This window comes from Coregonus clupeaformis, unplaced genomic scaffold (assembly GCF_020615455.1).
Source record: "Coregonus clupeaformis isolate EN_2021a unplaced genomic scaffold, ASM2061545v1 scaf0336, whole genome shotgun sequence".
Lineage (NCBI taxonomy): Eukaryota > Metazoa > Chordata > Actinopteri > Salmoniformes > Salmonidae > Coregonus > Coregonus clupeaformis.
This window is the reverse complement of record NW_025533791.1, coordinates 157,110-185,077: the sequence shown is the minus strand read 5'-3', so window position 1 is coordinate 185,077 and position 27,968 is coordinate 157,110. Positions and strand designations below refer to the sequence as shown.

The window sequence follows — 27,968 nt, the reverse complement described above, 5'->3', positions numbered from 1 at the left end:
CATCTTTTTAAGTGGGAGAACTTGCACAATTGGTGGCTGACTAAATACTTTTTTCCCCCACTCTATATGTCACTATGCATTGCCTCACATTTTAAATGAGTAACAATGTGACTCGACTGAATTATGGCCCATCACAGACTATTGTGTGATGTGATTTCTATGGATATCTCAATAGGAAGATTCGGACAGAAAAATTACAGCCTTTTATTGCCTTGACATAAAACTCAGCATAGAACCGTTTTTTCTATTTGTCTTACACACTGAGAATGGGTTTGGATTGTCATTGTGTAAAATATGACTATTGTCAAAGCATGCCTTTACAGTTGTTCTCAGCAGTACTTTCTTCACTTCAAACAACTGTACTGATTGATTCAAATACCTATCCATTACATAGCGTTAGTGGTGGTGAAAAATGTTGAGAGAGTCGATACGGGAGAAAACCCACTGCCTCTCCAATGACTCTAGTACCCACTGCCCAGTTATCAGCGGGTCCTTAACTGATCATTACCATTGCTGAAAAGCTGGTATTAATTGGCCAGTTAGATCAAATCAAATCAAATGCTTTACAGTGAAATGCTTACTTACAAGCCCTTAACCAACAATGCAGTTTTAAGAAAATTAAAAAATAGATAAGTAAAAAAATTAAAATAGCAAATAATTAAAGAGCAGCAGTAAAATAAAATAACAGTAGGGAGGTAATATACGGGGGTACCGGTACAGAGTCAATTTGCAGGGACACCGGTTAGTCGAGGTATTTAAGGTACAGTGGCTTGCGAAAGTATTCACCACCCTTGGCATTTTTACTATTTTGTTGCCTTACAACCTGGAATTAAAATGGATTTTTGGGGAGTTTGTATCATTTGATTTACACAACATGCCTACCACTTTTTGAAGATGCAAAATATTTTTTATTGTGAAACAAACAAGAAATAAGACAAAAAAATAACTATTCACTCAGTCAATACTTTGTAGAGCCACCTTTTGCAGCAATTACAGCTGCAAGTCTCTTGGGGTATGTCTCTATAAGCTTGACACATCTAGCCACTGGGATTTTTTCCCATTCTTCAAGGCAAAACTGCTCCAGCTCCTTCAAGTTGGATGGGTTCCGCTGGTGTACAGCAATTTTTAAGTCATAACACAGATTCTCAATTGGATTGAGGTCTGGGCTTTGACTAGGCCATTCCAATACATTTAAATGTTTCCCCTTAAGCCACTTGAGTGTTGCTTTAGCAGTATGGTTAGGGTAATTGTCCTGCTGGAAGGTGAACCTCCATCCCAGTCTCAAATCTCAGAAAGACTCAAGAATTTCCCTGTATTTAGCGCCATCCATCATTCCTTCCATTCTTACCTGTTTCCCAGTCCCTGCCGATGAAAAACATCCCCACAGCATGATGCTGCCCCCACCATGCTTCACTGTGGGGATGGTGTTCTTGGGGGGATGAGAGGTGTTGGGTATGCGCCAGACATTGTGTTTTCCTTGATGGCCAAAAAGCTAAATTTTTGTTTCATCTGACCAGAGTACCTTCTTCCATATGTTTGGGGAGTCTCCCACATGCCTTTTGGCGAACACCAAACATGTTTGCTTATTTTTTTCTTTAAGCAATGGCTTTTTTTCTGGCCACTCTTCCGTGAAGCCCAGCTCTGTGGAGTGTACGGCTTAAAGTGGTCCTGTGGACAGATACTCAAATCTCCGCTGTGGAGCTTTGCAGCTCCTTCAGAGTTATCTTTGGTCTCTTTGTTGCCTCTGATTAATGACTTCCTTGCCTGGGCCGTGAGTTTTGGTGGGCAGCCCACTCTTGGCAGGTTTGTTGTGGTGCCATATTCTTTCCATTTTTTAATAATGGATTTAATGGTGCTCCGTGTGATGTTCAAAGTTTTGGATATTTTTTTACAACCCAACCCTGATCTGTACTTCTCCACAACTTTGTCCCTGACCTGTTTGGAGAGCTCCTTGGTCTTCATGGTGCCGCTTGCTTGGTGGTGCCCCTTGCTTAGTGGTGTTGCAGACTCTGGGGCCGTTCAGAACAGGTGTATATTTTCTGAGATCATGTGACAGATCATGTGACACTTAGATTGCACACAGGTGGACATTTTATTTAACTAATTATGTGACTTCTGAAGGTAATTGGTTGCACCAGATCTTATTTAGGGGTGGTTATCCTGGCACCACACAGCCAGGTCTCTGACCTCCTCCCTATAGGCTGTCTCATTGTTGTCTGTGATCAGGCCTACCACTGTTGTGTCGTCGGCAAACGTAATGATGGTGTTGGAGTCGTACCTGGCCATGCAGTCATGGATGAACAGGGAGTACAGGAGGGAACTGAGCACGCACCCCTGAGGGTCCCCCGTGTTGAGGATCAGCGTGGCAGATATGTCGTTACCTACCCTTACCACCTGGGGGCGGCCCGTCAGGAAGTCCAGGATCCAGTTGCAGAGGGAGGTGTTTAGTCCCAGGATCCTTAGCTTAGTGATGAGCTTTGAGGGCACTATGGTGTTGAATGCTGAGCTGTAGTTAATGAATAGCATTCTCACATAGGTGTTCCTCTTGTCCAGGTGGGAAAGGGCAGTGTGGAGTGCAATAGAGATTGCATCATCTGTGGATCTGTTGGGGCGGTATGCAAATGTTGTGGGTCTAGTGTTTCTGGGATAATGGTGTTGATGTGAGTCATGACCAGCCTTTCAAAGCACTTCATGGCTACAGACGTGAGTGCTATGGGTCGGTAGTCATCTAGGCAGGTTATCTTAGTGTTCTTGGGCACAGGGAATATGGTGGTCTGCTAGAAACATGTTGGTATTACAGACTCAGTCAGGGACATGTGGAAAATGTCAGTGAAGACACTTGCCAGTTGGTCAGCGCGTGCTCGGAGTACACGTCCTGGTAATCCATCTGACCCTGCGGCCTTGTGAATGATGACCTGCTTAAAAGTCTTGCTCACATCGGCTACGGAGAGCGTGATCACAGTCATCCGGAACAGCTGATGCTCTCATGCATGCTTCAGTGTTGCTTGCCTCGAAGAGAGCATAGAAGTGATTTAGCTCGTCTGGTAGGCTTGTGTCACTGGGCAGCTTGCGGCTGTACTTCCCTTTGTAGTCTGTAGTAGTTTTCAAGCCCTGCCACATCCGACGAGCGTCGGCGCCGGTGTAGTACGATTAAATCTTAGTCCTGTATTGACTGCCTGTTTGATGGTTCGTCTGAGAGCATAGCGGGATTTCTTGTAAGCGTCCGGGTTAGAGTCCCGCTCCTTGAAAGCGGCAGCTCTACCCTTTAGCTCAGTGCGGCTGTTGCCTGTAATCCATGGCTTCTGGTTGGGGTATGTACGTACGGTCACTGTGGGGGACGACATCATCGATACACTTATTGATGAAGCCAGTGACTGATGTGGTGTACTCCTCACTGCTATCAGAAGAATCCCGGAACAAATTCCAGTCTGTGCTAGCAAAACAGTCCTGTAGCTTAGCTTCTGCGTCATCTGACCACTTCCTTTTTAACCGAGTCACTGGTGCTTCTTGCTTTAGTTTTTGCTTATAAGCAGGTATCAGGAGGATAGAGTTATGGTCAGATTTGCCAAATAGAGGACGAGGGAGAGCTTTGTACGCGTCTCTGTGTGTGGAGTAAAGGTGGTCTAGAGTTTATTTTTCCTCTGGTTGCACATTTTAACATGCTGGAAGAAATTAGGTAGAACGGATTTAAGTTTCCTTTCATTAAAGTCCCCAGCCACTAGGAGCGCCGCCTCTGGATGAGAGTTTTCCTGTTTGCTTATGGCCTTATACAGCTCATTGAGTGCAATCTTGGTGCCAGCATCGGTTTGTGGTGGTAAATAGACAGTTACGAAAAATATAGATGAAAACTCTCTTGGTAAATAGTGTGGTCTACAGCTTATCATGAGATACTCTACCTCAGGCGAGCAAAACCTTGAGACTTCCTTAGTATTAGATTTACGCACCAGCTGTTGTTTACAAATATACACAGACCGCCACCCCATGTCTTACCGGAGTCAGCTCTAGTGATATGCAAGATTCCCTTGCACAAAATCCTTCTGCTTAAGTGTGCAATAAGGCTTACTCATCCACTCTCAAGTGCTGTATTTCCATACTGCTCTTCTGTGATATAATTCCATATATTTCCAGGCTGAGTGGTCCTCCTTTAGAAAATCTTCTCTTGGGAGATGTCTATCTGTCTATTTTTGTGTTTGACGGACAGCTGATTGCTAATTCCCCCAGGCATCAAGCTATTAATGGCAAGCAGTTGAATGCTGTCATGTATGAGTCATGTATGAGTCTATGACACATCCCTGTGCGTCCCAGTAGGCCATGACATAATGATATGTTCGTATTGTATGATCTCGCCCTATGTGTCATACCATACAGAAGCCATCCTAAGGCCAGCAACTGATGACCTCAGCCTTGACGTCAATGTGTAATTTGTCCTGTATAGCATGTCCATATGGAAGACCAAAGCAAGACCTGATTGTGTGTCTCCCCCATAGGAGAAGGATAAAGAGGTTCCTTCTCTTATGTTTTCAAACAACAGGTCTCTATAGTGTCAGTCATTCACCAAACATCCACTGATCTGCGTTGAACATGAAAGGGGCGATGAAGCCGTTGATTTTCAATGGAGGGAAGCGAAGTGGGTGAGGGGACTCTTTATGCGATATTGCGGCGAGGATGACCAATCAAAGCTCACTACAGATTCCAGCCCCTACTGGATTGACTGTTGATACCTAGCACTATCTAGCATGCTTGCTAGCACCCACATGATTGCGACGCTAGCGTGGTTATCCAAATGATCACGGATAGTGGAAAACCCCTGTTACCTGGCATGCGTGTAGCGTGCATGTAGCGCAAACGATCTATCTGTCACAGTAAGCCTGTTAGCTGAGGGCTCAAATGGTTCTGTTACTCTGCCTCAGTCTAACAAGATACGTTCAGCTGAGGATAACTCTATCTTTCCCTCTCTCTTTCTCTCTCTCAGAAGAGAGGGATCTTCCTGAGCCGTTAACCAGTACTTGTACGGTTACCTCCCACGCTGAGGCAGGTTGACCATTTCGTTCCTTCGCTCCACTACTTAGCAACAGCGGTCTCACTCTTACCACCTCTCTTCTTCTCCATATTAATGTGCTCTCTCCCTCAATCACTCTCTTACCCTCTTTCCACGTTTGGACCTTTCTTTCCTTTTACCAAGCCTGTAGATGTCCATTACCCTGTATGTGGAAATGCATCTTTAACTGGCTCTGGAGTGGAAGTTTACATACACCTTAGCCAAATACATTTAAACTCAGTTTTTCACAATTCCTGACATTTAATCCTAGTAAAAATGCCCTGTCTTAGGTCAGTTAGGATCACCACTTTATTTTAAGAATGTGAAATGTCAGAATAATAGTAGAGAGAATGATTTATTTCAGCTTTTATTTCTTTCATCACATTCCCAGTGGGTCAGAAGTTTACATGCACTCAATTAGTATTTGGTAGCGTTTAAATAGTTTAACTTGGGTCAAACATTTCGGGTAGCCTTCCACAAGCTTCCCACAATAAGTTGGGTGAATTTAGGCCCATTCCTCCTGACAGAGCTGGTGTAACTGAGTCAGGTTTGTAGGCCTCCTTGCTCGCACACACTTTTTCAGTTCTGCCCACACTTTTTCTATAGGATTGAGGTCAGGGCTTTGTGATGGCCACTCCAATACCTTGACTTTGTTGTCCTTAAGCCATTTTGCCACAACTTTGGAAGTATGCTTGGGGTCATTGTCCATTTGGAAGACCCATTTGTGACCAAAATGTAACTTCCTGACTGATATCTTGAGATGTTGCTTCAATATATCCACATAATTTTCCTTCCTCATGATGCCATCTATTTTGTGAAGTGCACCAGTCCCTCCTGCAGCAAAGCACCCCCACAGCATGATGCTGCCACCCCCGTGCTTCACATTTGGGATAGTGTTCTTCGGCTTGCAAGCGTCCCTCTTTTTCCTCCAAACATAACGATGGTCATTATGGCCAAACAGTTCTAGTTTTGTTTCATCAGACCAGATGACACTTCTCCAAAAAGTACAATCTTTGTCCCCAAGTGCAGTTGCAAACCGTAGTGTGGCTTTATATTGGCGGTTTTGGAGCAGTGGTTTCTTACTTGCTGAGCGGCCTTTCAAGTTATGTCGATATAGGCCTCGTTTTATTGTGGATATAGATACTTTTGTACCTGTTTCCTCCAGCATCTTCACAAGGTCCTTTGCTGTTATTCTGGGATTGATTGGCACTTTTTGCACCAAAGTACGTTCATCTCTAGGAGACAGAACGAGTCTCCTTCCTGAGCGGTATGACGGCTGCGTGGTCCCATGGTGTTTATACTTGTGTACTATTGTTTGTACTGATGAACGTGGTACCTTCAGGCATTTGGAAATTGCTCCCAAGGATGAACCAGACTTGTGGAGGTCTACAATTTATTTTCTGAGATCTTGGCTGATTTCTTTTCATTTTCCCATGATGTCAAGCAAAGTGGCACTGATTTTGAAGGTAGGCCTTGAAATACATCCACAGGTACACCTCCAATTGACTCAAAAGATGTCAATTAGCCTATCAGAAGCTTCTAAAGCCATGACATCCTTTTCTGGAATTTTCCAAGCTGTTTAAAGGCACAGTCAACTTAGTGTATATAAACTTCTGACCCACTGGAATTGTGATACAGTGAATTATATGTGAAAAATCTGTCTGTAAACAATTGTTGAAAAAATTACTTGTGTCATGCACAAAGTAGATGTCCTAACCGACTGCTCCTCCAGTTGTGCCAGATAAATTAGGGATCATTGGGGGTGAACACCTTCAGTCTGGGGAATCAGTCATGCTTTGTGTGTTTTTTTTCCGTAATATTATGTCTATCTCCGATAAGGTACCCAGGAAAGGGCAAAAAATAGCCCCTATTAATATATTTAGCCTTAGAAATAAGGTTTATGAAATCAATAACTTGCTAAAATTAGATAACATTCAAACAGTGCCTTCAGAAAGTATTCACACCCCTTGACCTGATTAAATTGAGATTTTTTGGTCACTGGCCTACACACAATACCCCATAATGTCAACGTGGAATTATGTTTTTTAAATGTATTTTTTATTTTACAAGTCAATAAGTATTCATCTCCTTTGTTATGGCAATCCTAAATAAGTTCAGGAGTAAAAATGTGCTTAACAAGTCACATAATAAGTTGCCAGGACTCACTCTGTGTGCAATAATAGCGTTTAACATGATTTGTGAATGACTACCTCATCTCTGTACCCCACACATACAATTATCTCAGTCGAGCAGTGAATTTCAAACACAGATTCAACCACAAAAGACCAGGGAGGATTTCCAACGCCTCGCAAAGAATTGCACCTATTGGTAGCTGGGTAAAAAAACAAAAAAAAACATTGAATATCCCTTTCAGCATGGTGAAGTTATTAATTAGTATAGTGTATCAATACACCCAGCCACTACAAAGATACAGGCGTCCTTCCTAACTCAGTTGCCGGAGAGGAAGGAAACCGCTCAGGGATTACACCATGAGGCCAATGGTAACTTTAAAACAGTCTGAGTTTAATGGCTGTGATAGGAGAAAACTGAGGATGGATCAACAACATTGTAGTTACAATACTGAACTAAATGACAGAGTGAAAAGACATAAAGCCTGTACAGAATAAAAGTATTCCAAAACATGCATCCAGTTTGCAATAAGGCATTAACGTAAAACTGCAAAAAAATTGTCAAAGAAATTAACTTTATGTCCTGAATACAAAGCATTATGTTTGGGGCAAATACAACGCAACACATTACTGAGTACGACTCTTCATATTTTCAAGCATGGTGGTGTCTGCATCATGTTATGGGTATGCTTGACATCGGCATGGACTACAGAGTTTTTTAGGATAAAAAGAAACGGAATAGTGCTAAACACAGGCAACATCCTAGAGGAAAACCTGGTTCAGTCTGCTTTCCAACAGACACTGGGAGATGAATTCACCTTTCAGCAGGACAAAAACCTAAAACACAAGGGCAAATATACAATCGAGTTGCATACCAAGATGACATGGAATGTTCCTGAGTGGCGTAGTTATAGTTTTGAATTATATCGGCTTGAAAGTCTATGGCAAGACTTGAAAATGTCTGTCTAGCAATGATCAACAACCAAGTTGACAGAGCTTGAGGAATTTAAAAAATAATAATGTGCGAATATTGTACAATCCAGATGTGCAAAGCTCTTAGAGATTCAGGGGTGTGAATACTTATGTAAATGAGATATTTATGTATTTCATTTTCAATAAATGTAATAACATTTCTAAAAACATGTTTTCACTTTGTCATTATGGGGTATTCTGTGTAGATGGGTGAGAAACAAACATCTATTTAATCCATTTTTAATTCAGGCTGTAACATAAATTAATGTGGAATAAGTCCAGGGGTACAGTGGCTTGCGAAAGTATTCACCCCCCATGGCATTTTTCCTATTTTGTTGCCTTACAACCTGGAATTAAAATAGATTTTTTTGGGGGGGGTTGTATCATTTGATTTACACAACATGCCTACTACTTTGAAGATGCAAAATATTTTTTTTGGTGAAACAAACAAGAAATAAGACAAAAAAACAGAACTTGAGCATGCATAACTATTCACTCAGTCAATACTTTGTAGAGCCACCTTTTGCAGCAATTACAGCTGCAAGTCTCTTGGGGTATGTCTCTATAGGCTTGGCACATCTAGCCACTGGGATTTTTCTTCAAGGCAAAACTGCTCCAGCTCCTTCAAGTTGGATGGGTTCCGCTGGTGTACAGCAATTTTTAAGTCATAACACAGATTCTCAATTGGATTGAGGTCTGGGCTTTGACTAGGCCATTCGAAGACATTTAAATGTTTCCCCTTAAACCACTCGAGTGTTGCTTTAACAGTATGGTTAGGGTAATTGTCCTGCTGGAAGGTGAACCTCCGTCCCAGTCTCAAATCTCTGGAAGACTGAAACAGATTTCCCTCAAGAATTTCCCTGTATCTAGAGCCATCCATCATTCCTTCAATTCTGACCTGTTTCCCAGTCCCTGCCGATGAAAAACATCCCCACAGCATGATGCTGCCACCACCATCCTTCACTGTGGGGATGGTGTTCTTGGGGTGATGAGAGGTGTTGCATTTGCGCCAGACATAGCGTTTTCCTTGATGGCCAAAAAGCTCAATTCTCACCTTCTTCCATATGTTTGGGGAGTCTCCCACATGCCTTTTGGCTAACACCAAACATGTTTGCTTATTTTTTTCTTTAAGCAATGGCTTTTTTCTGGCCACTCTTCCATCAAGCCCAGCTCTGTGGAGTGTACGGCTTAAAGTGATCCTATGGACAGATACTCCAATCTCCGCTGTGGAGCTTTGCAGCTCCTTCAGGGTTATCTTTGGTCTCTTTGTTGCCTCTCTGATTAATGCCCTCCGTGCCTGGGCCGTGAGTTATGGTGGACAGCCCTCTCTTGGCAGGTTTGTTGTGGTGCCATATTCTTTCCATTTTTTAATTATGGATTTAAATGGTGCTTCGTGGGATGTTCAAAGTTTCGGATATTCTTTTATAACCCAACCCTGATCTGTACTTCTCCAGGTCCCTGACCTGTTTGGAGAGCTCCTTGGTCTTCATGGTGCTGCTTGCTTGGTGGTGCCCCTTGCTTAGTGGTGTTGCAGACTCTGGGGCCTTTCAGAACATGTGAGGGGAAAAAAGTATTTGATCCCCTGCTGATTTTGTGCGTTTGCCCACTGACAAAGAAATGATCAGTCTATAATTTTAATGGTAGGTTTATTTGAACAGTGAGAGACAGAATAACAACAAAAAAATCCAGAAAAACACATGTCAAAAATGTTATAAATTGATTTGCATTTTAATGAGGGAAATAAGTATTTGACCCCCTCTCAATCAGAAAGATTTCTGGCTCCCAGGTGTCTTTTATACAGGTAACGAGCTGAGATTAGGAGCACACTCTTAAAGGGAGTGCTCTAAATCTCAGCTTGTTACCTGTATAAAAGACACCTGTCCACAGAAGCAATCAATCAATCAGATTCCAAACTCTCCACCATGGCTAAGACCAAAGAGCTCTCCAAGGATGTCAGGGACAAGATTGTAGACCTACACAAGGCTGGAATGGGCTACAAGACCATCGCCAAGCAGCTTGGTGAGAAGGTGACAACAGTTGGTGCGATTATTCGCAAATGGAAGAAACACAAAATAACTGTCAATGTCCCTCGGCCTGGGGCTCCATGCAAGATCTCACCTCGTGGAGTTGCAATGATCATGAGAACGGTGAGGAATCAGCCCAGAACTACACGGGAGGATCTTGTCAATGATCTCAAGGCAGCTGGGACCATAGTCACCAAGAAAACAATTGGTAACACACTACGCCGTGAAGGACTGAAATCCTGCAGCGCCCGCAAGGTCCCCCTGCTCAAGAAAGCACATATACATGCCCGTCTGAAGTTTGCCAATGAACATCTGAATGATTCAGAGGAGAACTGGGTGAAAGTGTTGTGGTCAGATGGGACCAAAATGGAGCTCTTTGACGTCAACTCAACTCGCCGTGTTTGGAGGAGGAGGAATGCTGCCTATGACCCCAAGAACACCATCCCCGCCGTCAAACATGGAGGTGGAAACATTATGCTTTGGGGGGGTTTTTCTGCTAAGGGGACAGGACAACTTCACTGCATCAAAGGGACGATGGACGGGGCCATGTACCGTCAAATCTTGGGTGAGAAACTCCTTCCCTCAGCCAGGGCATTGAAAATGGGTCGTGGATGGGTATTCCAGCATGACAATGACCCAAAACACACGGCCAAGGCAACAAAGGAGTGGCTCAAGAAGAAGTACATTAAGGTCCTGGAGTGGCCTAGCCAGTCTCCAGACCTTAATCCCATAGAAAATCTGTGGAGGGAGCTTAAGGTTCGAGTTGCCAAACGTCAGCCTCGAAACCTTAATGACTTGGAGAAGATCTGCAAAGAGGAGTGGGACAAAATCCCTCCTGAGATGTGTGCAAACCTGGTGGCCAACTACAAGAAACGTCTGACCTCTGTGATTGCCAACAAGGGTTTTGCCACTAAGTAATGTTTTGCAGAGGGGTCAAATACTTATTTCCCTCATTAAAATGCAAATCAATTTATAACATTTTTGACCTGCGTTTTTCTGAATTTTGTTGTTGTTATTCTGTCTCTCACTGTTCAAATAAACCTACCATTAAAATTATAGACTGATCATTTCTTTGTCAGTGGGCAAACGTACAAAATCAGCAGGGGATCAAATACTTTTTTCCCTCACTGTATATACTGAGATCATGTGACAGATCATGTGACACTTAGATTGCACACAGGTGGACTTTATTTAACTAATTATGTGACTTCTGAAGGTAATTGGTTGCACCAGATCTTATTTAGGGGCTTCATATGAAAGGGGGTGAATACATATGCACACACCACTTTTCCATTATATATATATATATTTTTTTTTAACAAGTTATATTTTAAATTTCACTTCACCAATTTGGACCATTTTGTGTATGTCCATTACATGAAATCCAAATAAAAATCAATTTAAATTACAGGTTATAATGCAAAAAAATAGGAAAAGCGCCAAGGGGGATGAATACTTTTGCAAGGCACTGTATGAAAACTTCTGAAGGCATCTCTGAAACTCACTTAGATAATTCCTTTTAATGATACAGCAGTAGCAATACAGGGATCTTATGACCGAAAAGAGCTTCTGGATATCAGAACAGCAATTACTCACCTCTAACTGGACTAAGATTTTTTCTTTAACAAGTCGGCCGCGAAGGATTTACTCCAGATACCGGACCAGGCCCAAATCCCCGTCATTGCATGAAGAAAATATGCTGATACAGGGGACGCAGGTCCGGGTGCCTTGTGAGAATTTGTTGGCGAGTGGGTACCCCGCCTCTAACATCCGTCCAAATTGGACAACGTTTAATCATTGGAGAATAAACTGTATAAACTCCGTTCAAGACTATCCTACCAACGGGACATTAAAAACTGTAATATCTTATGTTTCACGAGTTGTGGCTGAACGACGACATGGATAATATACAGTTGGCTGGTTTTTCCATGCATCGGCAAGACAGAATAGCTGCCTCCGGTAAGACAAGGGGTGGCGGTCTGTGTTTATTTGCCAATAACAACTGGTGCGCGAAATCAAATATTAAGGAAGTCTCAAGGTTTTGCTCGCCTGAGGTAGAGTATCTCATGATAAGCTGTAGACCACACTATTTACCAAGAGAGTTTTCATCTATATTATTCGTAGCTGTCTATTTACCACCACAAACCGATGCTGGCACTAAGAACGCACTCAACGAGCTGTATAAGGCCATAAGCAAACAGGAAAATGCTCATCTAGAGGCGGCGCTCCTAGTGGCCGGGGACTTTAATGAAGGGAAACTTAAATCCATTTCTACCAGCAGATTTTTTAAAAACTCTAGAAAACCTTTACTCCACACACAGAGAAGCGTACAAAGCTCTCTCTCGCCCTCCATTTGGCAAATCTGACCATAATTCTAATTCCTGCTTACAAGCAAAAACTAAAGCAGGAAGTACCAGTGACTCGCTCAATACGGAAGTGGTCAAATCAAATCAAATGTTATTTGTCACATACACGTGCTTAGCAGATGTTATTGCGGGTGTAGCGAAATGCTTGTGCTTCTAGCTCCGACAGTGCAGTAATATCTAACAAGTAATATCTAACAATTTCACAACATATACACAATACACACAAATCTAAGTAAGGAATGGAATTAAGAATATATACATATACACTACCGTTCAAAAGTTTGGGGTCACTTAGAAATGTCCTTGTTTTCCATGAAATTAGTTTGAATAGGAAATATAGCAAAATGAATAGGAAATGTAGTCATTGACAAGGTTAGAAATAATGATTTTTAATTGAAATAGTAATTGTGTCCTTCAAACTTTGCTTTCGTCAAAGAATCCTCCATGTGCAGCTATTACAGCCTTGTAGACCTTTGGCATTATAGTTGTCAATTTGTTGAGGTAGTCTGAAGAGATTTCACCCCATGCTTCCTGAAGCGCCTCCCACAAGTTGGATTGGCTTGATGGGCACTTCTTACGAACCATACGGTCAAGCTGCTCCCACAACAGCTCAATAGGGTTGAGATCCAGTGACTGTGCTGGCCACTCTATAATAGACAGAATACCAGCTGACTGCTTCTTCCCTAAATAGTTATTGCATAGTTTGGAGCTGTGCTTTGGGTCATTGTCCTGTTGTAGGAGGAAATTGGCTCCAATCAAGCGCCGTCCACAGGGTATGGCATGGCGTTGCAAAATGGAGTGATAGCCTTCCTTCTTCAAGATCCCTTTTACCCTGTACAAATCTCCCACTTTACCACCACCAAAGCACCCCCAGACCATCACATTGCCTCCACCATGCTTGACAGATGGCATCAAGCACTCCACCACCAGCATCTTTTCAGTTGGTCTGTGTCTCACAAATGTTCTTCTTTGTGATCCGAACACCTCAAACTTCGATTCGTCTGTCCATAACACTTTTTTCCAATCTTCCTCTGTCCAGTGTCTGTGTTCTTTTGTCCATCTTAATCTTTTATTTTTATTGGCCAGTCTGAAATATGGCTTTTTCTTTGCAACTCTGTCTAGAAGGTCAGCATCCCGGAGTCGCCTCTTCACTGTTGACGTTGAGACTGGTGTTTTGCGGGTACTATTTAATGAAGCTGCCAGTTGAGGACCTGTGAGGCGTCTGTTTCTCAAACTAGACACTCTAATGTATTTGTCATCTTGCTCAGTTGTGCACTGGGGCCTCCCACTCCTCTTTCTATTCTGGTTAGAGCCGTTCTGCGCTGTTCTGTGAAGGGAGTAGTACACAGCGTTGTACGAGATCTTCAGTTTCTAGGCAATTTCTCGCATGGAATATCCTTCATTTCTCAGAACAAGAATAGACTGACGAGTTTCAGAAGAAAGTTATTTGTTTCTAGCCATTTTGAGCCTGTAATCAAACCCACAATTGCTGATGCTCCAGATACTCAAATAGTCTCAAGAAGGCCAGTTTTATTACTTCTTTAATCAGCACAACAGCTTTCAGCTGTGCTAACATAATTACAAAAGGGTTTTCTAATGATCAATTAGCCTTTTAAAATGATAAACTTGGATTAGCAAACACAATGTGCCATTGGAACACAGGACTGATGGTTGCTGAAAATGGGCCTCTGTACGCCTATGTAGATATTCCATAAAAAATCAGCCGTTTCCATCTACAATAGCCATTTACAACATTAACAATGTCTACACTGTATTTCTGATCAGTTTGATGTTATTTTAATGGACAAAAAATTGCTTTTCTTTCGAAAACAAGGACATTTCTAACTGACCCCAAACTTTTGGAAGGTAGTGTATGGGCGAGCAATGACAGAGCGGCATGGACTAAGATACAGTAGAATATTATAGAATACAGTATATACATATGAGATGAGTAATGCAAGATATGTAAACATTATTAAAATGACTACTGTTCCATTTCTTAAAGTGGCCAGTGATTTCAGTAGGCAGTAGCAGCCTCTAATGTGCTATTTAACAGTCTGATGGCCTTGAGATAGAAGCCGTTTTTCAGTCTCTCGGTCCCAGCTTTGATGCACCTGTACTGACCTCGCCTTCTGGATGATCCAGGCTCGTAGCCGGCCGCGACCGGGAGACCCATGGGGCGGCGCATAATTGGCCCTGCGTCGTCCAGGGTAGGGGAGGGAATGGCCGGCAGGGATGTAGCTCAGTTGGTAGAGCATGGCGTTTGCAACGCCAGGGTTGTGGGTTCAATTCCCACGGGGGGCCAGTATGAAAAATAAAATGTATGCACTCACTAACTGTAAGTCGCTCTGGATAAGAGCGTCTGCTAAATGACTAAAATGTAAATGTAAAATGAACAGGCAGTGGCTCGGGTGGTTGATGTCCTTGATGATCTTTTTGGGCTTCCTGTGACATTGGGTGCTGTAGATGTCCTGGAGGGCGGGTAGTTTGCCCCCGGTAATGCGTTGGGCAGACCGCACCACCCTCTGAAAAGCCCTGCGGTTGTGGGCGGTGCATTTGCCATACCAGGCAGTGATACAGTCCGACAGGATGCTCTCAATTGTGTATCTGTAAAAGTTTGTGAGGGTTTTAGTTGTCAAGCCAAATTTCTTCAGCCTCCTGAGGTTGAAGAGGCTCTGTTGCGCCTTCTTCACCACACTGTCTGTGTGGGTGGACCATTTCAGTTTGTCAGTGATATGTAGCTACAGATACTAAGCTACAGGACTGTTTTCCTAGCACAGATTGGAATATGTTCTGGGAATCATCTGATGGCATTGAGGAGTATACCACATCAGTCACCGGCTTCATCATGCTGTGGGGATGTTTTTCAGTGGCAGGGACTGGGAGACTAGTCAGGATCGAGGTAAAGATGAACGGAGCAAAGTACAGAAAGATCCTTGATGAAAACCTCTAGAGCGCTCAGGACCTCAGACTGGGGCGAAGGTTCACCTTCCAACAGGACAACGACCCTAAGCACACAGCCAAGACAACACAGGAGTGGCTTCGGGACAAGTCTCTGAATGTCTCTGGCCTAGCCAGAGCCCGGACTTGAACCCGATCGACCATATCTGGAGAGACCTGAAAATAGCTGTGCAGCAACGCTCCCCATCCAACCTGACAGAGTTTGAGAGGATCTACAGAGAAGAATGGGAGAAACTCCCCAAATACAGGTGTGCCAAGCTTGTAGCGTCATACTCAAGAAGACTCGAGGCTGTAAAGGTGCTTCAACAATGTACTGAGTAAAGGGTCTGAATACTTATGTAAATGTGATATTTCCGTTTTGTAATTTTTTATAAATTAGCTAAAAATTCTAAAAACAAGTTTTTGCTTTGTCATTATGGGGTATTGCGTGTGTAAATTGATGAGGAGAAAAACAAAACAATTTAATCCATTTTAGAATAAGGCTGTAACGTAACAAAATATGGGAAAAGTCAAGGGGTCTGAATACTTACCAAATGCACTGTATGTATGATGATGAATCAACCCTATATGCGTCAGCAACCACAGCTAGTGAAATCACTGCAATTCTAAACAAAGAGTTGCAGTCCGCTTTAGAATGGGTGGCCAGTAAAAAACTATTCCTGAACATCTCTAAAACTAAGAGCATTGTATTTGGTACAAATCATTCCCTAAGATCTAGACCTCAGGTGAATTTGATACTGAATAATGTGGCTGGTGAGCAAGTTGAGGAGACTAAATTACTTGGTTTTACCTTGGATTGTAAAATGTAATTGTCAAAACATTTTTGATTCAATGGTTGTAAAGATGGGGAAAGGTCTGTCCGTGATAAAGAGATGCTCTGCATTTTTTGACACCACACTCCACAATGCTAGTCCTGCAGGCTCTAGTTTTATCGTATCTTCATTATTGCCCAGTCATATGGATAGGTGCTGCAAAGAATGACCTAGAAAAACTGCAGCTGCCCAGAACAGAGCGGCACGTCTTGTTCTTCACTGTAATCAGAGGACTAATATCAATAATATGCATGCCACTCTCTCTTGGCTAAAAGTAGAGGAGAGACTGACTGCATCACTTCTTCTTTTTATAAGAAACACTGTGTTTAAAAATTCAAAATAGTTTGCATAGTCAACCTACACACTGCTCTGACACACACACTTACCCCACCAGACATGCCACCAGGGGTCATTTCACAGTCCCCAAATCCAGAACAAATTCAAGAAAACATACAGTATTATATAGAGCCATGATTGCATGGAACTCCCTTCCATCTCAGATTGCTCAAGTGAACAGCAAACCTGGTTTTAAAAAACTGATAAAGAAACACTTCACGGCACAATGCCTCTCCCATGTTTGACCTAGATATTTTGTGTGTATATACTGATATGTAGGCTATGTGTGATGTTTTGAATGTATGTAGTTGGACTGTTCTTGTCTATTAATGTTCAGTATTATGTCATGTTTTATGTGGACCCCAGGAAGAGTAGCTGCTGCTTTCGCAACAGCTAATGGGGATCCTAATAAAATACAAAAGAAGTAGTTAGCCTTATGAAGAGTTGAGGTTGGGCTGAAAGGGAGTTGTCACAAACAGAAATCATAAAAAAGACTGCTTCATTAGATGTCAAAGGGGTTTCCTTTGTAGCAGCTATAGTGAGTTTCCCTTTCTAGTATTATTTCTTTCAGAATTCCCTCAGAGGGATATAGGATTTAAGTTGTACTAGCAGGAGTGATACCTGCCTTTAGCGTGCTAACGCTGTTTCCCCTGGTGGATAGCTCTCTGTGGAGAGATGCTTAGCTCGCTGACCTCAATCCACACACGCTGCATGGAGCGGAAAGACACACGGCCCAGAGGCCAAGCCTAGAGCAGCACACACACAGCGAGTGTTGTGCCAACACACAGGCACACTGTGCACACACGGACGCACACAGACACACACACGCTGACACATGAACACAAGCACAGTACGAACACACATGCACACAGCGCACACACGGATGTGTATACATGCACACACTCACACACGCAAAGCGTGCACAAGCACACGCTGACAAATGAACACATGTATTTTGGGTTTTACAATCTATATGCATGGCTCACCTTTACACTATTCATTCTACACTATACACACACACACAGTCTGCTTTTGGCTGTCTGTCCCTGATGTGGTGTAGTTTTCATTCTCAGGGAACTGACACATAATATGGTTCCAGTCCAATTTGTTGTGGATGCCCCCCACTGCTTCCCACAAATGGCTCCCAGGCAGGGCCTGTGTACAGGGCTGGCTTCTGAATGACACTGTTTGGCTGCAGTGTCTTCACCACCACTACATATTGCTTGCCATGCCAGCCCCACCCCCTTCCAGTTGTGTCAGTATCACTCTCCTGCCCTGTCTATCTTTCCTCAGGTTTAATTGAGCACCGGCACACACACAGGAGCAGGCAGGCACGCACACACAAACACACACACCACATCCAGCTGATGTTCAGGAGGGATTATGCAATGTGTAGGAGATGTTGAATTGAGTTGACTGGGAGACCTGGGTCAGGGGGTAATCAGTAGGCCCGGACGATACCAGTATCGTGATACTCGTTAGTGTCGTGGCAAGGAAACAAAACACGAAGCGGATTTAACTTCTTTATGAAAACAGGCCTGATATTGGAACCAAACATTATTATATTGTCATCCAGAGTCACATTTATTTTCCAAACTATAGCACATCATATTTTATATACAGCAGGTTTTTAAAATACCAAACACTTCGGTCTGCTTCGTGTTAAAATTTTTGCCATGGAAATAAATATTGCGATACTGCTATCGTCCCGACCCTAGTAATCAGATTACATGGGTTAGGGTTAGGGTCAGTGAGTGGGGTGATGGAGGGGTTATGGAGGCTCCAGATGACCTCGGGGTTCAGGGAATAATGGTCTCACCCAGTGGGGGTTCCACATAAATACAGCATAGACCAAGAGTAAAGTAAACACAATACAGAATGACTGATTGACTGCTGCTCTATGACATCAATACATGCATGATATGAATGCACCAATTTTTTTATGTCGCTCTGGATAAGAGCGTCTGCTAAATGATGTAAATGTAAATATAGAGGAGGTTAAATTGCTGCTGCTATGTCAAGTTAGGATTCTGCCTTCTCTGTCATTAAGGGGAAGATTTATGCTGGAATCTAGAGCCATGTGCACTGGTTTGATGGCTCGGTCTCTAGACTCAGTTTCATTGGACAGGTGTGAAGAACTACACTGAACAAAAATAAATGCAACATGTAAAGTGTTGGTCCCATGTTTCATGAGCTGAAATAAAATATCCCTGAAATGTTCCAAATCCACAAAACGCTTATTTCTCTTAAATTTTGTGCACACATTTTTTTCATTCCTGTTAGTGAGCATTTCTCCTTTGCCAAGATAATCCATCCACCTGACAGGTGTTACATATCAAGAAGCTGATTAAACAGAATAATCATTACATAGGTGCACCTTGTTCTGGGGATAATAAAAGGCCACCAAAGCTGTTGTGCAGTTTTGTCACACAACACAGTGCCACAGATGTCAAGTTGAGGCAGTGTGCAATTGGCATGCTGACTGCAGGAATGTCCACCAAAGCTGTTGCCAGAGAATTGAATGTTCCTTTATCTACCATAAGCCACCTCCAACGTCATTTTAGAGAAACCGGCCTCACAACTTCAGACCACGGCGACTTGTGGGCGAGCGGTTTGCTGATTTCAACGTTGTGAACAGAGTGTCCCATGGTGGCGGTGGGGTTATGGTATGGGCAGGCATAAGCTACGGACAACAAACATCATTGCATTTTATCCCGATAGCGTGATGAGATCCTGAGGCACATTGTCGTGCCATTCATCCACCACCATCACCTCATGTTTCAGCATGATAATGCACGGCCCCATGTCGCAAGGATCTGTACACAATTCCTGGAAGCTGTAAATGTCCCAGTTCTTCCATGGCCTGCATACTCAACAGACATGTCACCCATTGAGCATGTTTGGGATGCTCTGGATTGACGTGTACGACAGCATGTTCCAGTTCCCGCCAATATCCAGCAACATCGCACAGCCCACACAGAGGAGTGGGGCAACTTTCCACAGCAAATGGTGGTCATACCAGATATTGACTGGTTTTCTGATCAACGCCCCTACTTTTTTTTTTTAAGGTGTCTTTGATCAACGGATGCATATCTGTATTCTCAGTCATGTAAAATCCATAGATTAGGGCCTAATGAATTGATTTCAATTGACTGATTTCCTTATATGAAATGTAACTCAGTAAAATCGTTGAAATAGTTGCATGTTGCGTTTTATATTTTTGTTCAGTATATATTGATCTGATTGCTCAGTTAGATATAACCTGTCTTACCTGTCTCTAGCTATAGATAAAGAAGGTATCCTACAGCTACACTCTTATCTTGTCTGTAGATCATTGGGGTGATGTACAGCAGGGCTATGATCTGGTAGTTCAATCTTCTCTCTCCCTCCCCACCCTACCTCCTCTCACTCTCTCTCCTCCCGCTCTCTCTCTGTGTAGATAATGAAGGAGGTGTGTCGGGCTCTGGGCAACGCAGCAGCTGATGACAGTAAGCTGTTGCTGCTCAGTGCTGTGGGGAGTGTCTTCTGCAGTGGCCTGGACCCATCCTACCTGATAGGACGCCTCTCCACAGACCGCAGGAAAGAGAGCAGCCGCATTGCTGACGCTGTACGGTAAGAGAGGAACAAAGGCTATAGACACAAACACAGAAACAACACATGATTGCCATTATACAACGGGTGGGTCTAATCCTGAATGCTGATTGGTTAAAACCGCATTCCAGCCGGTGTCTATTCCACAAGTTGCCAGCAGCTAAATCAATGAAGTTAAAATGCCTATTTACACTGTTCCACCTGACTGCGCAATCCACTGTCTCATCAACCTAGTCAGGCACTTTATAAACTTGATCTCCACTATAAAAAGCATCTAGACATTATCTCACATTTCTTTTAGACTAACATTTAGTTTTCAACAGCGGAGATTTGTATAAACCTTGCTGTCTGTCTCCGACATTTGCAACATTGTTTCAATATTCAAATTCGATCTCCTGCTGTCCCATAGTATTGAACTTGTCGGGACGAGACAGACAGGCAGGCAGCGTTTCTCAGCCAGTCGAAATCATGAATCAACTGGCATCATTTTTATGGATATATACGAAAAAAGGTCCACTGAAAAAAGGTCAAATGAAACGCAGCTAATTTGCAGTCTTTCCAGCTTCAGTTTGAAGTGATTGTGTTAGCTGTGTTGTTGGCTAGCTCCTCTGACTGAACAACAGTGTGCTGTCGAGTGAGCACATTCTCTATGCCAGGCGAAATCGTTCCTCATTAGCTCATTGTTATGGATGTATCCAAATAAATGTCACAAGAAAACAGCTTAAACAAATGCAAATGCAGCTACTTTGCTGTTATTCTGGCGGAACCTTTTGACGTGACTGTAAATTAGCCGTAGTTGGCTAGCTAGCAAGCAAGGGATAAGAACGTTGCCAGCCAGTATGGCATTGGAACGTTTAGAATGAACGACTGGGTCGCGTCCAGAGATACAGAACAAAAAGAACGAACGACTGGGTCGCGTCTATATCTTGTGGAAGGATGAAATAGTAAGAATAAATTATATGTCAATCATTATTTGAATATGTTGGTAACCCGTTGTATAAAAGTGATAATGCCCTCGAAGCCGGTGTTTGTTGGATATATTGGCACGGTTTGTCTGCCCTCAACGAATATATCCAAAAAACACTGGCTTCTCGTCATTATCACTTAATTATCCACCTAAACAAGGCTACAGCAGGAACAGGGAACACGGCACACATACACACACACGCTTACCTAGATATCTCTTACCATTAGAATGCATTGACCAAGATACATTATCTTAGCGCACTGGAAGATAATTTTGCTTATTTTAACGGGAAAAAAAGGCTTGATACAAGTGGGGTAAGATAAATGATCTTATTTCAAGATATTTGATCTTAATAAGACATCTTACCAAGATAAATTATCTTAGTGCACTGGCAGATCATTTTGCTTACTTTAAACTGCTTGCCCTGATTCGCCTAAAGCAGAATAAGCTCAAAGACACACTCATATTATACTGTATAGTTTATACTCACTGTTTTGTGTCTCCTCTCCCAGGGACTTTGTGCTTGCGTTTATCCACTTTAAGAAGCCCATCGTGGTGGCCATCAACGGGCCTGCCCTGGGCCTGGGGGCCTCTATCCTGCCCCTATGTGACGTGGTGTGGGCCAGCGAGCGGGCCTGGTTCCAAACGCCCTGTGCCGCTCTCCGCCTCACCCCCTCCGGCTGCTCCTCCTACACCTTCCCCCAGATCCTTGGAGTGGCTCTGGTGAGTCTGGTTGCCTGGTCCCCTGTGCAGGTTTTTTTTCCCAGCTCTGCAGTAAAACACGATTCAATGTTTTACATTTACATTACCTTGTTGTACATAAAACAATTGATTCCTCCCTGTCTCCGCCTCTCACCCTGACAGACCAATGAGATGCTGTTCTGCGGGAGGAAGCTTACGGCACAGGAAGCCTGCAGCCGGGGCCTGGTGTCACAGGTCTTCTGGCCAACCACGTTCAACCAGGAAGTGATGCTGCGCGTAAAGGAGATGGCCACCTGCAGTGCTATGGTAGGCTTTTCTGACATAGAGATAGTCATGTAGAGCGGGCATTCTATATCCCAAGCCTTGCGCTAGGAACTTGCCTGGAGCATTGGTCTGTAAATTGAATAAAACTCTTAGATAATATTATCTAACCACAAACAGAAACCACATATAAGTGAAAAGTGCAATATACAGTGGGGAGAAAAAGTATTTGATACACTGCTGATTTTGCAGGTTTTCCTACTTACAAAGCATGTAGAGGTCTGTAATTTTTATCATAGGTACACTTCAACTGTGAGAGACGGAATCTAAAACAAAAATCCAGAAAATCACATTGTATGATTTTAAAGTAATTCATTTGCATTTTATTGCATGACATAAGTATTTGATACATCAGAAAAGCAGAACTTAATATTTGGTACAGAAACCTTTGTTTGCAATTAAAGAGATCATACGTTTCCTGTAGGTCTTGACCAGGTTTGCACACACTGCAGCAGGGATTTTGGCCCACTCCTCCATACAGACCTTCTCCAGATCCTTCAGGTTTCGGGGCTGTCGCTGGGCAATACGGACTTTCAGCTCCCTCCAAAGATTTTCTATTGGGTTCAGGTCTGGAGACTGGCTAGGCCACTCCAGGACCTTGAGATGCTTCTTACGGAGGCACTCCTTAGTTGCCTTGGCTGTGTGTTTCGGGTTGTTGTCATGCTGGAAGACCCAGCCACGACCCATCTTCAATGCTCTTACTGAGGGAAGGAGGTTGTTGGCCAAGATCTCGCGATACATGGCCCCATCCATCTTCCCCTCAATACGGTGCAGTTGTCCTGTCCCCTTTACAGAAAAGCATCCCCAAAGAATGATGTTTCCACCTCCATGCTTCACGGTTGGGATGGTGTTCTTGGGGTTGTACTCATCCTTCTTCTTCCTCCAAACACGGCGAGTGGAGTTTAGACCAAAAAGCTCTATTTTTGTCTCATCAGACCACATGACCTTCTCCCATTCCTCCTCTGGATCATCCAGATGGTCATTGGCAAACTTCAGACGGGCCTGGACATGCGCTGGCTTGAGCAGGGGGACCTTGCGTGCGCTGCAGGATTTTAATCCATGACGGCGTAGTGTGTTACTAGTGGTTTTCTTTGAGACTGTGGTCCCAGCTCTCTTCAGGTCATTGACCAGGTCCTGCCGTGTAGTTCTGGGCTGATCCCTCACCTTCCTCATGATCATTGATGCCCCACGAGGTGAGATCTTGCATGGAGCCCCAGACCGAGGGTGATTGACCGTCATCTTGAACTTCTTCCATTTTCTAATAATTGCGCCAACAGTTGTTGCCTTCTCACCAAGCTGCTTGCCTATTGTCCTGTAGCCCATCCCAGCCTTGTGCAGGTCTACAATTTTATCCCTGATGTCCTTACACAGCTCTCTGGTCTTGGCCATTGTGGAGAGGTTGGAGTCTGTTTGATTGAGTGTGTGGACAGGTGTCTTTTATACAGGTAACGAGTTCAAACAGGTGCAGTTAATACAGGTAATGAGTGGAGAACAGGAGGGCTTCTTAAAGAAAAACTAACAGGTCTGTGAGAGCCGGAATTCTTACTGGTTGGTAGGTGATCAAATACTTATGTCATGCAAGAAAATGCAAATTAATTACTTAAAAATCATACAATGTGATTTTCTGGATTTTTGTTTTAGATTCCGCCTCTCACGTTTGAAGTGTACCTATGATAAAAAATGACAGACCTCTACATGCTTTGTAAGTAGGAAAACCTGCAAAATTGGCAGTGTAACAAATACTTGTTCTCCCCACTGTATATACACAGTGCTATGAAAAAGTATTTGCCACCTTTCTAATTTTCTCTACTTTTGCATATTTGTGGTACTGAATGTTATCAGATCTTCAACCAAAACCTAATATTAGATAAAGGGAACATAAGTGAACAAATAACACAACAATTAAATGTTTATTTCATTTATTTCATGAACAAAGTTATGCAACACCCAATTCCCCTGTGTGAAAAAGTAATTGTCCCCTTAACTAATTGCCCCCCATAACTGATTGTGCCACCTTTAGCTGCAATGACTCCAACCAAATGCTTCCTGTAGTTGTTGATCAGTCTCTCACGTCGCTGTGGAGGAATTTTGGCCCACTCTTCCATGCAGAACTGCTTTAACTCAGTGACGTGTGGGTTTTCAAGCATGAACTGCTCATTTCAAGTCCTGCCACAACATCTCAATTGGGATTAGGTCTGGACATTGACTAGGCCATTCCAAAACTTCCAATTTGTTGCTTTTTAGCAATTTTCATGTAGACTTGATTGTGTGTTTTGGATGATATACTTTTTCATAGCACTGTATATATATGTATGTGCATGGGTTCTGTAACTAATACAGTACAATGCTGCCAGATCAAGGGTGTGAAAATGAAGGGCCTCGATCTATGAAGCAGGCCACCTCTTACTCTCTGTTTGTCCCTGTGTGTGGAAGGTTCTGGAAGAGTCTAAATGCCTGGTGCGGAGCATCTTGAAGTCGGTCCTGGAGGAGGTGAACGAGAAAGAGTGTCAGATGCTCAAACAGCTGTGGTGCTCCACCAAGGGACTGGATGCGCTCTTCAGCTACCTGCAGAACAAGGTGTATGATAACTGACCTCTGACCTGTGACCTCTCACTTCCACGCACCTGCAGAACTGGGCCACGAGATCTGGTCTTCAGTTACCTACTGAGCAACATCCCTGAAGATATAGGGCTTTGGTCTTCAGTTACCAACAGTCTTCTTTAACAACCAGCAGAGCGCAGTTTGCCAGTCTCCGAGGCCTTAGCTCCGCTCGTCAACATCTGGGCCTGCAGAGCACCATCATCAATGGGTTTTTTACTTTGGTCATCCCTCAACTTCCCTGCCTGTAAGAGGGGATCCACAAGGCCTACTGTTTTCTCTCCTGTGGGTCAAGCATCACCTTCTGGAGAGGATTAATGTGTAGGATTCATTCTGCATTCATATTGGCTGGCTGGGAGTCTAGTCAACCCCTTCCTGAGGAAGCATTGACCTGGAACAGGAAGCCATGACACTGAACAAGGCTCTTCAGGAAATGGAGGCACAGCGCCAGAATGTTGTGTGAGTGCTGGAGGCAAAAGAGCTCATCTGATGGCTAATGTCATTGTTCAATTATTTATTTGAAAATGTATTTAGATTTTATCCTAAATGCAAAAAAAGGATACCAAGTGTATATATTTTCCATTAGTCTGCTGTTTTTTTTTGTATCTTGCTCTAGTCTTTCTGTTTTGAGGTGGTGGGTCCACCTGGGCTCTGAGGTGTAGTGAAAATCAAAGCTATGCTTGAGATCAGAGTAGAACACAGATTTTCTCACCTTACATTCCATCCTCTCGTTATGGACAGAGTTGGACAGTGCAGTAACCCTGGCCAAAGATCCATTGAATTAGGTGTGGTGTAACTGGAGTGCCACTGGGGAAGAGTTAGAGGTAATGCCCAATGATACACACCCATAAGTGGGAAGTCACTGTGAATGGGCAGTGTTGACAGTGAACTCTTTATGGATTTATAAAGACCGTTTTGTGATGCTCTCTTGGAAGTGTTTATTCAATTGCTTGTATTTGGTTTGTCAGTAAGGGTGTGTTTGACCTCTGATTGATTGTGGATGTGTAGAAGGGCCCTCTTTGACCACGACCAGCACTCTCATAGAGAACCAGAGCTGTCTGATTGCATCTTTTCATTTGAATGTGGACACTGTTGATAGATCAACAGGAGACCTCTCCCTGGCAAATGAGAGAGAGAGAGAGAGAGAGAGAGAGGAGAGAGAGAGATAGAGAGAGAGAGAGAGAGAGAGAGAGAGAGAGAGAGAGAGAGAGAGAGAGAGAGAGAGAGAGAGAGAATCATAATCATATCAGCAGCAACATGTGCACCGTCATCATTATCATCAAGGTACATATATGACATGTATTACAGTGCAAAGGTGTATCGGGGGTGGTTCGCTGAACTACTCTTCTGTGTTGACTAACCTTGCCTGAGACCTGAAGACTTATTTTGGCTCCCAGAGCTAATGCCCTGCCTTTAGCTCAGTGGGCTACTGCAGTATTGAATCGTGAAGACGACCAGGGTTTGTATCCATTGATTATAAAGGCATGTATATTACATTGTAAAGAGTGTGGTTATGATATTTGGACAGATAATTATTTTGATATTACCTTGCAATCGGTTATTAGTGAGACATTGTGTATTTTTGTAAAGCACAGAAAGATTATGTTTTGTCCCAAAGTAATCACTGCACTTTTTGTCTGTTGGCTGTCTGTGTTGTGAAGATGCAGTAGTAGTGCAGCTGAAGCAGATAATACCTGCATGTGATGATGGCTTCAGGAAATGGGAAATATATATCTACATATATTGTATGTATGGATATCTATTTTTGGTTTACCCAATAATGAAATGTAGTTTTGTGGAAATTGTTTTGTATAATTCAGGAAATTGTCCATTTTTTGCAGTCGTACACATATATGAACCATGTAGCTGGTATATTGTGTAACTAACTATATGTAACTATATGCATGTACAATATTGTAGATACATGTCTTGCCTGTCAAAATACTTTACATTTCAGGGTATGTTTTGTGTTGCCATAGTAAGCAATGTTAGAAATCTTGCACAATTATTATTTGTATTTATTTAAAGTTAGTGCTCAAGTTCCCCTTCGGGCTGCAGTGGCATAATATTTCCCTTTCCCCAGAGGCACCTCTTTCCCTCTTATCTTCTGTTCCAGATTTTCTCAGTAAATGGCTTTTTTCCCTAGATCTGCCCTGTGTGATAATAGTGACACAACAAACACACACAAAAATGGTTACATGTAGCATAATTATTTTTAAAGGCTGTTGATAACCACTTTATGCAAAACTTTGAAACATTTAAAGTAATATTGCTATTAACAGCTCTGACAAATCAAAGCTCTATCAATTTCTAATCAACCATTCCCGATTATATTTGAGTAACAATTTACCTGAATTTCCCTAATTGATTTGTTTGTGTGTTGATCAGTGTATTGTTAAAGTATAGTGTAAGATAAAATGTATATTAATATATTCAAGATTTGAGTTTTGCCTGTACATCTCCCCAACCTGGTCTCAGAGCATTTCGTATAATTCTTTATGTAAATGTATACACTTCATTTAGTATGATATGTTACTTTCGTATGGTATGTATTCATTTGTGGATGTCCATCACCCATTTCGTATGATATGTTACGGAATTGCTCAACTTAATATATGTTATGAATTCTAGCTAGGTGGCTAGGTTGTTAACATTAGCTAGCTGGCTAACATTAGCCTGGGTTAGTATTAGGGGTTAAGGTAAGGGTTGAGTGTAGGAGTTATTTTAAAGGGTTAAGGCCAGGGTTAGGATTAGGGGAAGGCTTAGCTAAAAGGGTTAGGGGAAGGGTTAGCTAACATGCTAAGTAGAGCAAAGTAGCTCAAAAGTAGTAATTAGATGCTAAACTTTACCTTGATGAGATTCAAACTCGCAACCTTGGGGTTGCTAGACATTCGCATTATACACCAACCCATCCACCCCGACCAACCACCCTACTTTCATTTTTGCCTTAAGTAACCATCTGTCTTATCTAACCATACCAAACGTAACATATCATACTAATTTGTACCTTGGTTTACATTTACTATGTTACGTATAGTCTGAGACCAGGCTGCTCTCCCAGGACCCAAATACAGTAATAATATAATATAATATGCCATTTAGCAGACACTTTTATCCAAAGCGACTTACAGTCATGCGTGCATAAATTTTT

The 27,968-nt window shown here is 42.8% G+C and overlaps 1 protein-coding gene across 1 annotated transcript in view; it reads left to right on the top strand.

Moving 5' to 3' along the window:
• Nucleotides 1–25,971, top strand: part of LOC121574684 (chromodomain Y-like protein 2) — a 50,947-nt gene extending 24,976 nt beyond the window's left edge. The window contains exons 4-7 of the mRNA XM_045214912.1: nucleotides 20,078–20,250; nucleotides 21,709–21,919; nucleotides 22,061–22,204; nucleotides 24,653–25,971. Of these exons, the coding sequence (XP_045070847.1) occupies nucleotides 20,078–20,250; nucleotides 21,709–21,919; nucleotides 22,061–22,204; nucleotides 24,653–24,811 (687 nt within the window). The 3' untranslated portion in view covers nucleotides 24,812–25,971. The remainder of the gene's footprint in view (nucleotides 1–20,077; nucleotides 20,251–21,708; nucleotides 21,920–22,060; nucleotides 22,205–24,652) is intronic.
• The last annotated feature ends 1,997 nt before the right edge of the window (nucleotides 25,972–27,968 follow it).